A 17,920-nucleotide genomic window follows, 5' to 3' on the forward strand; every position below is an offset into this window, starting at 1 on the left:
ACCTTTTCCATTTTATTCTTGAACAAATTAAGGCACTGCAAATCTCAGTGACAGCAGCAGCATGTAGTTCCTGATGCACATCATCTGCTGCAGCTAGTATAGCCTCTTCCTACCTTCGGAGAGGCAGTGCTACAAAACCAAGTCCTCAAAATGTGAGTCAACAGTATTCGTTTTAAAACACAAACCTGACATATAAAGGTGCAACACTGATTAAAGACTAATTCAAGTGTTCAGTGCTGTCTCTGTGTATACAGAATTGACATTACTGTACCAAAAAGGCACTAATACAATTTCATTTTTGTTCCATTCAGGCAACAAAAATAGCAAGGTGAAAAACCACACCTGGTATCTGCCAGACAACTGACAGATGAAGCGTATAGTGTTGGAGCCATCCATGGTGAAACACCTGCAGTAAGAAAGGAGCTACGGCCTCAGGTGTTTTGCAGAAAGTGTCGGGAAGCCCAAGGGTGGGCCCCACACCAAGATACAGAGCTTTTTATGACTCCTTGGCTCCCCATGAATACCTGGCACCACTGTTACAGAACAAAGCAGGGGACCACTTTGTACTTCAGAGCATAAATGATGTTACTAGTGATCCTACAAGTGTAGCTGGACTACTTATACTCCTAAAATCTTACAACAGAAATAAACGCTCATCTGATCAACAAATATCCTAAGCAGACCTTAATTTCTACCCAAGAGTTCAACTGTTTTATACAGAGACAGCCTACGGATGCCAGAGACCTGGTAGTCCTCAGTGAAAAAAGTATCATTTACTCTATCAGCAGTGTAATGAGAAAGGTTAATTTAAAAATTAACAGTATGTCTTTTTTTCCCTACTGTCGCATATGTTTTTCTCCCCAGCTGTTAGTGGAATGGGATAAACTCACGGTTCAAATACAGGTGGTCTCTATGCAGGCCATGGTCATCTGAAATCTGTGCAACACCCATACCTCTTCATTGCGCTTGGCAATGAAAACATTTGTTGCACCCACACACTACGGAAGCAGCTTCTCCCATACTCTCACCCAAACTCAGGAACATTTAAACTACATGAAACACCAAACTGATGTCATTTCCCTTTCTGGTACTTGTCTGTTTTTTCCCACTGCACCAAGTCTCTTCCGCTTCCCTAGGCAGTCAGAAATGACAGATAAGGGAATGCAAAGAAATGGAGTGTGAATGTAAAAGGAAATATAATTGGTTCAAGACTCTCTACTGTCTTCAATTTTGTACAGTCATTTACAGCTGTCTGAAGTGTGTGAAACACTGGCACCCAAGTGAGTGAGTAGGCAATTAAGATTTTGTACTCTTTCGCAATCATTCTGCACAGATGTAAACTACTGGATACGGTACAAGACAGCAGCAACACACTGAGTGCTCTGGCTTGAAGACCATGTTGCTCTGCCGAGCAGGACGCTGCTTTTCCCTGACGTGTCTTCACAGCTCAGTCCTGGAAGATGCTGAACCATTGGTCCCCAATCCAGCAGAAGTGCTTAAGCACTTACTTAACATTGCAAACTCATGCATGTAAATACTCTCATTATTTGCAGCAGGGTATTTTGTAGGCAGGGAAAGCAAGGGCCCAAAACCAGGCAAGCTCAGCCCAATAGTACTCAAGAAGTCCACTGTTCAGCCAAACATTTTATGTTTTGACCATAAAACTGGAAACCCTTTAAACAATAATATCAGGCAAGCCAGCATGAAGTTCTGTATTAATATAACTAAAAGCAAGTCAAGGTAAATTGAGAGTTATTCTAGAAGCTAGAACTGTCTGCGACACCTACTGCCTACATATATTTGGTAATGAAACACAAAACTTTTTCCTTAGGTGTCAGACTGAAGTTCGACCCTGTTTGTAATTGCTACCAATTGATTACCAGGCTGTAGCAAATTGAATGGTGGTTTTACTTTAAAGAGGTGACTAAAAAAGTTACATCCTTTCCTTCAAGTATCAGCACAAAGAGAGGGACTAGGATCAGCAAATGAGGTTTAATTATCCCCTAGCTTTCAGTACAGGTCACTGTAAAAAGGGGCAGACTGAGGAATGCAACTAATGTAGGAAAACTGCGCAGAACAGCTGCAACAACACAGGTAGCTGAAGAGTTGTGGATGGTCAGAAAATGTTAAATTATGTTTTAAATCATTAAAATCACACACACAAAAAAAAAATGTTTTAAGTACTCAGATTTTAATTTCCTTCTGGACTACTTAACAGCACATTCTACTGATTTTTTTAAAAATCAGATTAAAACATAAAAGAACAGTATTCCTGTTCATTTATTCATCTTCAGACTTTGATTATGTAAAATATTAATACATTTTAAAAGACTGAACAAAGCAGGAGTCATCTTTTTATTTAAAGAGTTTGCACTGATTGAAAAATTAAAAGAACTTGTATTGTTTAGAGCAAAGAAGGGCCTAAAGTCTAGATAAATTTAAGAAGTATGCATTAGTACTACAGTTCTCAAATTTTTAATTGCATTAACTGTAACCATCTAAATACAAAATATGCCTTTTCTAAGCAAACATTCTTCTGTCTTAATTTAATCTAATAAATTCTTAAAGGGTACCAATGGGATCATTCTCACAAATTGTCAGGCATAGGGCTTGTTTGTTTGCCTCTCATGACAACACATCCCAAAATACAGAGCATATTTCAACTTGTTATTCTCCCGAGTCGTCTGCCAAACTGCAGATGAATTGTAAACATGAAGAACATGTTAAGCCTATTCAAACCCACCAAAAAAAAAAAAAAAAAAAAAAATCAAGTCTTGCACAGTAAACTCAGCTATAATTTCCTGATGTAGGTCAAAACTCAGCAGGAAATCACATTGTCTATTTTTATCCCAGTTCACTGGAAGTGCTTTACCTTTCTGTTTTCTTGATAAGCACAGCCCTGAAGATTTGTTCCTGGGGAGTTTTCTCTTTTTCATCAGTTGGTTGCACGAAAGGATGGACAGCAGCCAAGATGAAGCCCTGCTGGTACAATTCTTGCAGCTGAGCTGGAAGATCACGCAAGGAGGAGAGCTTGATTGCAGATGATCCTGGCAGCTCAGCTGGAAACAAAAAGAAATTGGTCAATAATCCTACACCAGACTATCATGTTTTTTAAAATCCAGGCTCTTCAGAGTCAAGCAAGCTTGACACTGATCTACAATATTAACACAAAAATTGACCTTTCCTGAGGCCCATTTTGTATTTCAGATTTTAAGCAGGCTGTCTTGGCGAGGAACTTGTATCGCACAAGAGACTGGTGCAATTAAACAAGAAGTCAGATACATTAAAATGCCAAATTCACTACATAGTGTGGCAGAGATGAAGTAGAGGTTTTAATTAAAACAAGGCAGTTGGTCAAAAGATATTCTAAGTTTTAGTAGTCATCACAGCAATGCAAGTTGAGGAGAATGAGCCATGAGTCAAAAATATAAAACAAGAGAAAGGGGACAGTCAATAAAGATAGAACATGTCAAATTCAAAAGCAATAAACAGAATCATCTATCTACACAAAAGTTGTACTATCAGACTAAGAGATCACTAATGCAAAATGCTGTTGAGATCAAATATCTACCAACATGTCTGAAGAGTACTTTGTAGGTATACTGATAACAAGAATGCTAAGAGCAATGCATACCCATAGTGATGAGAAACCTTTTAGAATAGACAACCTTATACCTCAGGGTTTAAGCAAACCTATACATATTAGAGATGAGGATGAGACGTAGCGCATGAAAATAATCCTTCCCCAATCTGCTTACTGTGGGGTTTTATGCCTTCCTGTGAAGTATTTGATGCTGACTCCTGTCAGACACTTGACATACACACACATACTGCAGTCAGTACAGCAATTGCCCTTATTTCCTTGGAGTCTTGTGGGCTTCAAAAGAAAATCCTATAAATCACCTAAAACAACCTTCCATTCTCTTTCTCTCCATATCAGTAATTCTTCATATGTTTTTCATATCTTATGTGAAAAGACATCTTTCTTTCCTGACCTTTGCCTCTTCATTTCCATCTCTCTTGGGGGATATTTATTATTTCATCCCTAACCATGCTAGAGCATATAGGGTGGTGAGGTGCTGGATGGTTTCCCCTCCCACTGAAACCAATAAGGACGGGATGTTGCAAGAAACATGATGGAGGTTCCCAGCACCTTGTAGGCCTTCATTAAAAAAAAAGCACTGGAGAACAGTTTGTATGAAAGATGCCAGCTATGCAAAATAAGGTTTCATTGTACTGCTTTTTTCATCAAACTGTGTGGCTACCCTTTATGAATAATGAAAGAGGTTATCAAAAAACTAATAAATATTCAAAACCAGTAATACAAAGGAATAATAGAATAGCTGTGCTTGGTATGCTTTTTCTTCATATAAGACCATGTTCCAGAAGAGGATAATGGAACTTTTTGACCAAGAACTATAAGATGCAGAATTTTTATTATTTTTGCAAATAAAATGAGAAATCCAAGCAACATGTACGTTGACAGACAATAGAGCTCTACCTTCTACAACAGCATACAAATCACTTCAGAGTCATAAAAAGAGATGTCCCAATGAATAATGCATAATAAATAACAAAACTGACTGTTACTTACTGGACCCTACTGGGGATCAAAATGGGGAAAGAAACCCAGATGTCAGAACTACTTTTTCCCTCTTGTAGCTCAGAGATTCCAAAAATTTTAGACTATGCACCAAATAGTTTAATTAATTAAAATAATATGAAAGCCCAAATAACTTTCTAAATGAGGATTTTACTTGAATACATTGGAATGACTAAACACTGTTCAGTAAGGTTAATTCTGGTAATGGTACTCCAAGTTTTAACAATTGTCTATGAAAACTGATGCTTGTCTTGCATATGAACCTAGTATCTGGATTCTTCTAAGGATGCCTTGGTAAAACTAGTAGAAAATCTAGTCATTAACATGGGAGAGTGATTGCTTCCTCCTAAAAGCTAAACATGAGAAGAAAGCGTGAAAACGCGTGTAATTGGAGCCTTGGGATATACACTTGATGATTAAAAAAGAAAGGTAATAGAAAATAGAGCTGGGAGGGATCATCCAGCTAGTCCATCCCATTACCTAGAGGCAGGATCAGTTCTAGTTTAGCTATTTCTCTCAGTTTTTCTCATGTATTTTTAAAAACCTTTAGTAATGGAGATTCCACAAGCCCCATAAGTCATGTTTCAGTATTTCTCTATTCTTACTATTCAAAACCTTTTCACAGAATCATATAGGTTGGAAAAGACCTTTAAGATCATCAAGTCCAACCATAAACCTAACACTACCAAGACCACCACTATATCATGTCCCTAAGCACCTCATCCAAATGTCTTTTAAATACCTCCAGGGATGGTGACTCAACCACTTCCTTGGGCAGCCTGTTCCAATGCTTGATAACCCTTTCAGTGAAGGAAAATTTCCTAATATCCAGTCTAAACCTCCCCTGGTGCAACTTGAGGCCATTTCCTCTCATCCTATCGCTTGTTACCTGGGAGAAGAGACCGACCCCCACCTCTCTACAGCCTCCTTTCAGGTAGTTGTAGAGAGCGATAAGGTCTCCCCTCAGCCTCCTTTTCTCCAGGCTAAACAACCCCAGTTCCCTCAGCCGCTCCTCATAAGACTTCTGCTCCAGACCCTTCAGCAGCTTTGTTGCCCTTCTCTGGACACACTCCAGCACCTCAATCTCTTTTTTGTAGTGGGGGGCCCAAAACTGAGCACAGTATTCGAGGTGCAGCCTCACTAGTGCCAAGTACAGGGGCACGATCACTTCCCTAGTCCTGCTGGCCACACTATTTCTGATACAAGCCAAGATGCCATTGGCCTTCTTGGCTGTCTGAGCACACTGCTGGCTCACATTCAGGCAGCTGTCACCCAACACCCCCAGGTCCTTCTCTGCTGGGCAGCTTTCCAGCCACTCTTCCCCAAGCCTGTAGCGTTGCATGGGGTTGCTGTGGCCCAAGTGCAGGACCTTGCACTTAGCCTTGTTGAACCTCATACAATTGGCCCCAGCCCATTGATCCAGCCTGTCCAGATCCCTCTGTGGAGCCTTCCTACCCTCCAGCAGATCAACACTCCCACACAACTTGGTGTCCTCTGCAAACTTACTGAGGGTGCACTCAATCCCTTCATCCAGATCATTGATAAAGATATTAAACAGAATTGGCCCCAACACAGAGCCCTGGGGAACACCGCTTGTGACCGGCTGCCAAGTGGAGTAAACTCCATTCACCACCACTCTTTGGGCCCGGCCATCCAAGCAGTTCTTTACGCAGCGAAGCGTACACCTGTCCAAGCCATGAGCAGCCAGTTTCTCCAGGAGAATGCTGTGGGAAACCGTGTCAAAGGCTTTACTGAAGTCTAGACAGACAACATCCACAGCCTTTCCCTCATCCACTAGGCGGGTCACCTTGTCATTGAAGGAGGTCAGGTTGGTTAAGCAGGACCTGCCTTTCCTAAATCCATGCTGGCTGGGCGTGATCACTTGGTTATCCTCTACGTGCCATGTGATGGGACTCAGGATGATCTGCTCCACCAGCTTTCCTGGTACTGAGGTCAGGCTGACAGGCCTGTAGTTCCCCGGATCCTCCTTCCGGCCCTTCTTGAAGATGGGCGTCACATTTGCTAATCTCCAGTCAACTGGGACCTCCCCGGTTAGCCAGGACTGCTGGTAAATGATGGAAAGTGGCTTGGTGAGCACTTCTGCCAGTTCCTTCAGGACTCTTGGGTGGATCTCATCAGGCCCCATAGACTTGTGAATGTCTAAGTGGTGTAGCAGGTCACTAACCATTTCCCCCTGGATTATGTGGGCTCCATTTTGGTCCTCGTCCCTATCTTCGGACTCAGGGGGCTGGATAACCAGAGAACAGTTGGTCTTACTATTAAAGACTGAGGTGAATAAGGTGTTAAGTACTTCAGCCTTTTCCTCATCCTTTGTCACTGTGTTCCCTCCCCTGTCTAACAGAGGCTGGAGATTCTCCTTAGCTCTCCGTTTGCTGCTAATGTATTTGAAGAAGTATTTTTTATTGTCTTTTATGGCAGGAGCCAGATTGAGCTCTAGCTCGGCTTTGCCCCTTTTTCCTAGCAGCTGGCCTAAATTTCCCTCTCTGAAATTCAAGATTGCTACTTCCTCACTAGAATATTTCTTTTCTGCACCAGCATTTTACAGTTCCTAATACCCGTCACGCCTTAATCTTACCTTCTTTAGACTGTATAAACTCAGTCCTTTCAATGTTTCCTGTTTCCTTGTGTTTTCTAGATTTCTAAATAATTTTTGATGGGTCTCTCCTGATTCTCTTCAACTGGTCCACATCTTTCTTCAAGTATAGTACCTAAGCCTCACCACAGTGATCCAGCACAAGCCTCATCAATGCTTTGTATAATGGAAAAGCTCCTTCACACTTATTATACATCCCATGTCAGTTTACATCATCTGGGGAAAAAAAAAAGAAATTCTTTTCCCCACAACTAACAGTGGCCAAATGTCTCTGCCCTTAGTGAATTTTAGGGGTTGTTTTCTTTCAGTTTTCAAGGCCCATTCTGGATTCTGACCTTCACAGTGCAAACAGCACTTCTCAGATTGGCAAACCTCAATAAACATACTCAGCAGTCTGTTGCTGGAATAGTTAATGAAAACCATGAATTTTAACAGACTCTGGACAGACCATTTTAGCCTTACAGTCAATACACCTTTTCGCTTTGATGCTGAACTACTGCTAATTTCTCCTTGGACTAGAGATCCTTCAAAAAGAAAAGACAGTTCCTGTTACACAACTGATGCCCACAAGGTCTACATGAGTCTCCTGGGTCTACAGACCTGTGCTGTGCATTCTTGTTACTCTCCCACAGACAGGTAGGTTTGTGTGATGCAAATTCTTCCGCAGAAATCCCTGTTATTCATCATCCTCTAGATATTTTATAAGTAAGTTATTTTTCCAGTATCTCTGTGGGCATTAAGTTAGGCTAACAATCATACAGTTCTCTCTAAAAGTAGGTTGAAAAAGGACATCACACCTTCCTAGAGAGTCACATTCATCATTCAGCAGTCTTCAAACTTACATGATAAGATTTCAATTATTTCTTCAGCTAATTCCTCTAAGGTGCATACCTGTAGATTCAACCAACTTGAAAATGCCTAATTTATGAAACCAGTTGCTGATCTCCTCTTTCCTTACTTTACCTTAGAAAAATGCTAACATTTGGAGAAAACCTTACACAACTTCCAATAAAATCCATTAAAACTTTAGTTTTAGTTGTTAAAGAGAATTCTAATCATGCCACTTTCAAAAGAAAAAGGAAAATCAAAATTGTGTACAACAGGGACTTGTATAAGGTAAAAGAGCAAATGAAAAACCAAATAAAATCTTGTGTAACTCCAGTGCTTATTATAAGCCTCTATTTTGACAAAAGATAAAGCTGAATTCTTTTAGCAGCCTCCATGTTGCTCTTGAAATGCAGTTAGCTCTAAGTTTTATATTCTGCTCCATGTTTCCTTATTTATTGTTGCACTTCACAACCTGACCTCAAAAGATTCCTTTGTTTATTCTGTCTACATCTAGATGAGTGTGTAAGAAACTTGTAAATGACAGATGCTGTGTTTTTCAATTTTTGTAAGGCTGAAAGTGGCAATAGAAGTGCTAGCTGCTTTTGGAACTGATTACCAGCTAAATTAGTTTGTTGCCTGACTGATAATTGAAGCTGTAAACACTTCCAGCAATGCTCAGATACATACAGAAAACTACAGCTTAGAGATCCTTCAAAAAGAAAAGAAAGTTTGTGTTACACAACTGATATCCATAAGGTGACTTTCCTGGGTCTAGGGACTTGTGCATTCTTTGCTGCTAATGGAAAAACCTGACCAAACACTCACACTGTCCCCATCTCGCCACAGAAAAATCAATACAAGGATTGAGTTGACATAAAAATCTACAGGTTGAGTCATGTATATTTGAAAGGAGTCATCTCTGCAGCTCCAAAAAGCAATTTATGGGAAACAGAGGAAGGGGGTGCAGTCTGCCACAGGGATCCCGAGGGACTGAGAGCAGGCTGAGAAATATGGTTGGGGAGACAGGTACTGAGGAGAACTGGTTCCTCCTGTGTTAAGGAGCTCCGCTTTCCCTCCCAAAGGATCATCCAGGGCTGCTACCACAGAGATCAACCACCGACCAGCTTCAAACAGAAGCACCCACGTGACCTCTGACAATTGCACTATGGTCCATGCTAAAGAGGCAGACATATCCCGATCAAATATTAGGAGAAAAGACGGTTACAGCAACTGTCTACAACAAGTAGGCTAATTTTTCTATATTAAAACAATAGATTTGGGTACCTTTGAGATGCTGCTACCCAACACTTTTAAATAAGAAAGGTACATTATGCTTTATAAAATAAAGCATGGATTCATCATTAGCCCATGCTTAATAAAGACAAGCATCAACTACAGTACATCTTTATAAAATATATATACTCAATAGAATCAGATGCTTTTAACTCTATTCTGTTTGATAAGCAGCAATTTTCCTTTCCTGCTAGTTACGTTTATGACAAAGCTAAAATAAACTTTATTGTTTGTAATTTCTTTCTACTTGAATGATAGCTGTGATGTAGGAAAAATAAAATGTTAAATGCCAAAATGGCATTTACTTAATTTCTCTTTACTGAAATGGTCAAATTCAGGGTCAAATTTAGGTCAGTTTCTCAGTGCTTATCCTTAATACTTTATTTAAAAGGACAAGCATACAGTTCTACTCTAAATTTCTATTATCCTGTGTTAGGCGTTTACTTAGTTCGCTTAGTCCAAGAAAACAAATTACATGTTGGGATTCTTTGGTCTTCATTTTTTAACATGTTTTCCCGATTAAGCTTTTATGCTCTTATTTCAGTCACAGCTGTTAAAAACTGATGGAGCCCTTAATGACAGTTCACATTATACAGGAAAATGTTCCACAAAAATATTGGACTCCTTTTAACTAGTTTCCATTTCCTTTTAAAGTTTTCATGTTCATCTGCATTTTCAAAGTAATGTTCCTCAATTTATTATGAAACATTAAGTAAGCCTTTTTCCTTTGCATTAAAACAACCAAAGATCAAATCCATGCGTACATAGATTGTACGTGCTCTCTGTCTGTACTGGGTACAGAAGAAAGCACTTCACACCAATACATGCCCAAAATGTGGTGTATAATGGGGTCTGAAGCAAAAAAAGGAAGACTGGCAAACTCACCAGACCCAGACTATTAAGCAATGCAGCAACTCAGTTCCCTGGTAGTTGCAAGCACAAGACTCCTATTTGGTCAGGCCTAACACACATCAGCAGGTTCAGACCCTTCAAGAAATACAGTCATAACTGTTTCCTTTTTCAAAGTGCAGAATGAGGCTGTTCCCAAGCCCACGGTCATTCCTGTGAGCCATTCCTATTAAAGGCACCCAGAGCCAGAGCCAGCGAGCTAGAGAGTCACTCGTGCTCCTCCTCGTACCCCCTCCTTCCAGCATCGCAAACCTTGCAGGCCCTTCTGCAAAGCTACAGTTCCTTCAGGTGACTCACAGGAAGGGTGATGTCCTCACGTCTCCTCCCCAGGAGAGCTCAGGGCTTATGGAGCCCTCAGAAGAGGGAGGCGGCCAACAGAGGGGCTGCAAGGGCAACTGCAGCGCAGCTCTCCCTCTCCCCACTGTGGGCTCAAAGGCAGGTAGTTGCCCCTGAGCAGGGTTGTGCCTGTGAGCCAGAAAGGAGCAAACATTCAGGCATGCTACACACTTAGTCACTCCTACTCGCTACTTCCACGCAGCTCCCTACCCAGCATGAATTTTTTGCTGCTGTCCTTCTAAAGCACCCCAATCTCCCTCCTGCACTCTGCAGAGCACATAGGAGGAAATCTGGATAGTGGCCAGGAGTTAGCATTTACGGTCCTTAACACATCTAGCAACAAGCATGTAAGATGAAAACAAGGTATAAGCAAAATTATGGTCATATGGTAATACAGCCATTACCCCAACACCATCCACTGACATCCTGCAGGGCTTTATAATAGATCTGGCTATTTACCTCCTGCCTTTAGTGACCGCCTTGTGGAAAATGGCATTAGCTCGCTCTGTTGTGCCTCACACATCCCAACAAGGTGGTCGTAATTGCATGTCTGCTGGCAGGAAACTAAATAGCAACAACAAATGGAGACAATAATGTGGGAAGAGAGTATATCACCAAGCACGTGTGCGAGCAAACGCATAAATCTGGCCTGAGTCCACCAAATTTCCCGTGCTTTCACACAGGGCACTTCCCGAGCATGTTTATAATTATTTATAACAGCCCTGATCATTTTGTAGAATACCAAAGCAAGCACACTTCCTCTATTTAGTATGAGGATTGCTCTTTCTTAATTTAATTCCTTTCCAGCAACTTTAATTTAATTTAAAGAAATCAAATCTACAGCAGACTAAGTTCTAGTAGAGCAAAACATTGTCTTTGCATTAGGGCCAGTCAAAAAAATTTAACTAGGAAGTTTATTGTCAGAAGATGCAGTTTCACCTACATTAAAATATTTCATAGGAACATGTCAAATGCAGCAAAGTTTTTCATTTGGGTAACGTTCAGAAGTTTAAATAAAAGTAATGCATTAGTGTTTTACATGATCAAAGTGGTTAAGCAAGCAGCATTTTTTCTGTGAATTTGCACTCCACTTGACATTTTGGAATTACCTTTGTTACTGGAACTCTGATTTCTTGTTGGAAGGTACAATCGCAGTGACAGAAGGTACACACTCACAACAATTAGGATATGCAAACAAACCAGTGCAGCTCCGAGCAGCTAGTTTCTGCAAGCTGAACATGATTGCTAAATGAAGGACCATCCTGTCAGTTCTCTTTTTGGTTTGCCAAAGTCCTCAGATTTATCTGTGCAGGCCCTGAAGGCTGAATGTACCACAGCTCCTTATAGAGAGGCAGGTGAACATCAGAATTTGCCTGGAGGAAGGCACAGGGTAAAAATCTATTGGGAAGTGTTGGCTTTTGTCTAATAATGCAGCACAGACTGGAAAAGATCCCCTCTCTGTACTATAAATAAGAACATTTTTAAGGCACTTTTCACTGACTTATTTAGCAGTTGGTTTGGAACAGCTGAAGGAATCCAGATCATCACCCCTTCCAACTATTAAGGCTTACTAAGGCCAATTTGTTACTCTGGAGAGCAGCAAGCAAACTGTTAACTTGAATATTATCAAAAACACTTATTGACTGATCCTGGGAGAACACGCTTATTTCCAATCGGTATCAATCTCAAACAAAAAAATATTAAGGCATCTATTGCAAATTTTCATTCTTTGTTACAAACACCAAGGAATTCTCCTTTATGCAGGATAAATTGTTTGCATGGCAAAACAACTCAGTCATGTTACTCTCACTTAGCTATAACTATTCTTTCCTCATTCAACCCACAAATAGCTTCTTGTCAATGACAACAACAAAAACCTATCAGAGAATCGGAGTACTTCCAATGAAAATAAAGGCAAACCCACTAATAATGTAACTTAAAGAACACAAAGCAGGAAACAGATTTCTGGTGAATTTTGTGAATTCTAAAGAATTCTTTCTGAACTAAAACCTACCAAACAAATGCTAAAGCAGTACGACTAACCTAGCAGAAAATATATGGTGCTTCTGACACTATTGCACAGCTTTAATTACCTGAAAGACACTAATGCTAGAATTTAATGAGTTAAAAGCTCAAGCTTTTGAAGTAACAACTACACAAGCTGTACTATAGTCTCTTTTCCTTTCTAATAGAGCTTGAGCTTCCATGAGGTGTATATAGAGGTTCCTTAGTTTTGAAGACAAGATAGACAGTGCGGGTGCATTGCTGTTCAGGCCATCGGCAGAGGCAAGACACTAGATATTAATATATCACATTGCTTTTTTCATTATGCTAAATGACATTCTCAGTGGTTTTTCTTTCAATCTTCAAGACAAATACAACAAATGTCCCCATCAAAGAAAGTAAGAACGAGTATGGAAGAGAAATCACGACTTTAAATGAAGGATGACTGTTCAATAAGCTCCTAGTGTTTACTTTTAGTGAAAATGTAATAATGGAACTTAAAAATATTCAAAAGCAAAGCACTGGATCTGAAGAAGTTAGAGGGGAAAAACCACAGAAAGACTGTGAAACTGCATATATACCCTTTGAAAGTATGTATATAAATATGTGTATATAGATATGTATATATATGTATGCATACATACATTTGTGCGTATATGTACACACACACAGACATACACCAACATTCTTGTCTTTCCTTTAGGAAACAGTAGCTATGTGCATTAGTCAAATCGAGAAAGTACTACAATAACTCACAGATGCAATGAGTGCAATAAATTGATTAGACAACTTTGTCTAATCAATTGTGTTGTCTAATCTCATTGCATCTTTGACTTATCTTGTTTGCTGTCCAGTCAAAGTTTCATTTCTGTATCTTGCAAGCATAAGATAAATATCTTAAGAACTGGGCACATTTGCCACAAACATGATGTGGTTATACATGGGATGGTTTCATTTTTGGTGTTTCAGAAAAAAGGAAATACCCAGGCTATCACCTCCACTAAGTGAAAAAACAACCACTAAACAGAAGTTTAGTTACCTAAATAAATTGAAAAGCACTTCTTAAATGACTCACAGTTTACATACATTAGCTTGTGGGCAAAATTATGCAAAATGGGCAAAATTAAGACCACCTACTAGACGCAAGAAGGGTTAATGACTCTGCAAAAAGCAAAATGAAAGAAGATGAAAAAGGGGACGGACTTCTCATTTAAACTGTGCACAGAAAAAAGAACAAAATCCTATCCTTTCTGTACTTCGGCAGCTCTTTGAAATGTTATTTTTTTATTTGTCCCTCCCTCCTGCTTGGTTCTACCTCCTAAATTGATGCAGACCAAACACAGAGACAACAAAGACAGATAATTTACATTTCACAAATCCAAGAAAACTCCAATTATGTCTAACCAAAAGGAGAAAGTGTTCAAAGTTGCAATATTTTATTCATACAGACTTGTTATCTGTACAAGCTCCAAAAGGCAAGTATTACATTGAACTACAGAGGAGAGAAGGGGTTAATTCTGAACTACAGTAAGGGCCAGCATGTTAATTCACATCTATTTCCAACCCCCAAAAAAGTACTGGTTCCCTGCCCTAAAGCCTTTAGACACCAAGTTAATTTCCTGATGGCAATACTTTAGCTGCCAAAGTCAAACACTGAATGCCGTTCATTTTAACAGCTTAAGAAGTAGTGAAATAGGACTTCCCATCACTTCCACCAGTGGTGCAGCAAGTTATGTCCTCTCACAGCAAGTAGCCAGTAACCAAGTACTTTAAAAGGGAGGGAAGGAGGAGCTACCCAAGGAGAAACAGAAGTAAAACTTACTGAAGAGATCTTCTGATATCTTAGAAGTTCACGGCATCACAAAATTTGGAGGGCTGATGCATCTTTTTTGCTTTGACTCCTCTCTAGCCAATGTGCTCACCTTTTTTCTTAGCAGCAACACTAATGAACACTAGCGAGATTCACAGCTAACGCTGCAGCCTACAGAATCCTCTCATTCTATCCCTCTCATACTTTTTAATACATATATGTCTTTTCTTCCTGGCATAACCCCCTCCTCTTCCCTTTCCTCTGCTCCTCTCTGTTTTATGCTTCACCTTGATGTTCTTTCCATACTTCTGGCAAATTTTCATTTCAGATTTTAGAACTGCAGAATATAACAAAGAAGTAATGCTGGATTCTTTGCAAATTTTACAATAAGCAAAGTTGGACCACAGAAAAAGAACTGCAAAAAGCACAGATAATATCCTCAGAAGAGTACAAAAAATTGCCTACTTTAATAAGTTCCAAATTATGCAGAATTTATTCATTTTATGGTATACTTTGCTAGATGAGAAAAATCTCCTCTGAAATGGAATTTGTAGCATTTCTAAGCTTTCCAAATCACTATATCCTATTGTCAATAAAACACTGCATGTGCTGACTCTTCAAGGAGTTAAAAAACAGAAAGGCTTGTATATCAATCCACATATTTCCATCCAAACCAACTGAGAACAACCTTGAGATTACTGGTTTTATTCTTAATCAAGCACAGATGAACAAAGTAGGTTGCATGCATTATATCAGGGATTTTTTCCCATATTCACGAGATAGTTAATAAGTCTGACTGAAGCCTAGTTTCCAAACTGAAAAATGTCGAGAGGATTTCAAAACATTTAAGGAAAAGGGAGGAGAAAAGTCAACAGTAGTAACTGTGGCTGAATACATGCACTATGATCTGATGTACGTTTTTCACGATAACACTGAAAATTGTGATTAAAATCAAAGACTTAGCGCAACTCAGACAAACAAGAAGATAAAACTGCCATCAAAGTATTACAATAAAGGTGGGTTTTCTTCCCAATTCACAAGATAATTGCTGCATATCATAAGTACACACCAGGAGAAATAACTGGAAATTAGAGAGAACATTTAAAAGTTCGCATTTTATAAATTCAGCCTTCAACACAAAGATCTAAATTCACTGACATATCCAATAACCTCAGGAAGAAAGGTTTGGATTTATCAAGATAGCTCTTATTCCCCAAGCAAACCTGTGCAACAGAGAACTGATAGTCTCCAGGGAAACCAAAATCCTCTTGGCAGGTCATGCCTGTATATATTTTATACATAGCACTTTGCAGTATCTATACAGAAAAGGACAGATAGCTTTAGAAATGCTTGAAAGCTTTATTCAAATGTTACCTGCTGGTTTCTGTTTCTTTTCACTTTAAATCTCCAGTGTTTCTCATGCATTTTCCCCTTCTATTGTAATAAGTGTTTTCAGTCTTTCTTGTAAAATCTTATTTAGGATGATACTATGTGCCAAGTTTGTTTGATTTTTTTTTAAAGCTAGAAATGGATTTTTTTCCAATCCTGTCACTAAAGTCCATATATTACCCTATTTCAGATGTTCTCATTTCTTGACTGCATCAACCAATAAGATTCCTTTTCTTCAAAAGGCAGCAGTACATACTAAACACTTAAAATTTTAAATTAGAATGAGTAAAATATCATAGTGACTTTCATCTTTTTCCTGGCTTGAAATATTTTATTTTTTAGATGAAGAGAAAACATTTCCAAATTATGTGTGTTCTTCATTTAGAAGATAACATTAAGTGTAACTTTTCAGTGTTCCTTTGGTGCTCCTTTAAATAAAATTCCCCTATTTGGGAAACCCTGTAATTTTTCATATATGTCTGTTAAATTGTTTTCAGCTTTACTGGCAAAACTAAATAAATGTAAAAATGTAAGCAGCCAAAAATGTAACATGCATTGTATAACTTGAAGGTATAGTCTCAATTAGATTACTTGAAGGTATAGTCTCAATTAGATTTTGGCCCCAGGTTTGGTTATGTTTGAAAAAGAAAGTTGGGTAAGAGAATGCTACATGATGAAATTCAGTATAAACAGGAGATATTCAGGGGCAGGTAATTAAATTCAGAGGAAAGGGAGATATAATGGATTTGGATTTTTTTTTTTTAAACACATTACCCTGTAGTGATCCTAAGAAACACTTCCATGGGCACCTATACAAGAGCCAGAACACACAACAGCTGTTAGATTACAAACAGAAACAAAACCGATCCATCTAACTCCGTCGAACTTTCCAGGAAAACTCCAAATTTTAAAAAGGAATAAAAAGTAAATTAGATCTGTCTTCATTTCCAATCGTTAGGCCTGCTTGGGGAACTGCAATGAAAAACGAAATACAAAACATCCTCCAGAAAGTATTTACCATTCCTCTCAGCTCTCCTGCCCCACACTTCTACTTTTTGTTCAGCTGTACTGATAAGATGAATATATTCCCAACATTGCAAATTGTAAGAATACCTCTGCTAGGGTATGTGAATTTCACATGAAGAGTCTGTGTCTATATACAAGCAGGATTTAAATTTTACTGTCGCAGCAGACCTTGTACCACTCTCACAAGACTTGCTCCCAATGCCACCATTGAGCTGTACTTGGAGATCTCTGCTATCCCATAGCATCAAACGGAGCAATCCAGTTGGAACTAAAATTTCTCTGGTATTTGCAGCAAAATGGGCCTGAAGAAGAAGATCTTGTGATCCAAATTCTCACTGTTTAAAACTGTCACAGGAAACCCTCTCTCCGACAACATACTTAACGTGCGAAGATTTGCGTAGGAATGTATGAAAATACAGGGTGGCAGTAAGCCCTATCAAGCAATTTCCCCAACAGCTCCTGATTAATTTGGCATGTGGAAGAGCCATGTATTAACCCATCTATGATTTTTAGAATGACCACATAAACTAAAACTAATTCTGGAACACATAAAGCTAGAACTACCAAACGGATCAGTTACTTTGCAACGAATTAGGCAATTACATCCTTTAGAAAGGAGGTAAGGGAGAGTTACAGCTATACCAAAGAGGACCTACTTTACAGTCAACACATCATTGGACTTGCCAACTCTATTGGTACACAAAGGTGGTTAAAGATCTGATTAAAATCAGTACTAGACAAAACACTTTTTGCTACCTGTATCACTATATATAGTGCTATTACACAAATTCCTGCTCAAGTTTTTTTCCATTAGCGTAGCTAATGAAGAGCGATTCCCACTGATGAGGCTTTTGTTCTCCAACCTCACTGCTGCCACAGCCTCAAATTTCCCTTCTCTTTTCTTCCTACCCCTTGGATTCCTCAAACTGATGAGAAACAGCGATTCTGTGGCTATGTTGGAGCAATGCACTGGCTCGCTGGCCAGCAAGCTGTCACCGAGGAGAGTGCATGTGGCTTAGTTCTCCCCACCTTTCCCTGATCAACACAGGTCTCTGTCTTCTACCCAACTGCCAGCTTTCACAAAATCAGGAGCAGCCTAATTGTCTTT

At 39.3% G+C, this 17,920-nt stretch overlaps 1 protein-coding gene across 2 annotated transcripts in view; it reads right to left on the bottom strand.

The window, feature by feature from the left end:
* RFTN1 (raftlin, lipid raft linker 1) overlaps positions 1–17,920 on the bottom strand; it is a 102,017-nt gene that overhangs the window by 56,994 nt on the left and 27,103 nt on the right. For both annotated transcript variants that reach the window (XM_075493105.1, XM_075493104.1), the window contains exon 3: positions 2,873–3,059. In XM_075493105.1, the coding sequence (XP_075349220.1) occupies positions 2,873–3,059 (187 nt within the window). The remainder of the gene's footprint in view (positions 1–2,872; positions 3,060–17,920) is intronic.

The sequence above is a fragment of the Mycteria americana genome, chromosome 2, assembly GCF_035582795.1.
Source record: "Mycteria americana isolate JAX WOST 10 ecotype Jacksonville Zoo and Gardens chromosome 2, USCA_MyAme_1.0, whole genome shotgun sequence".
In the NCBI taxonomy this organism is placed as follows: domain Eukaryota; kingdom Metazoa; phylum Chordata; class Aves; order Ciconiiformes; family Ciconiidae; genus Mycteria; species Mycteria americana.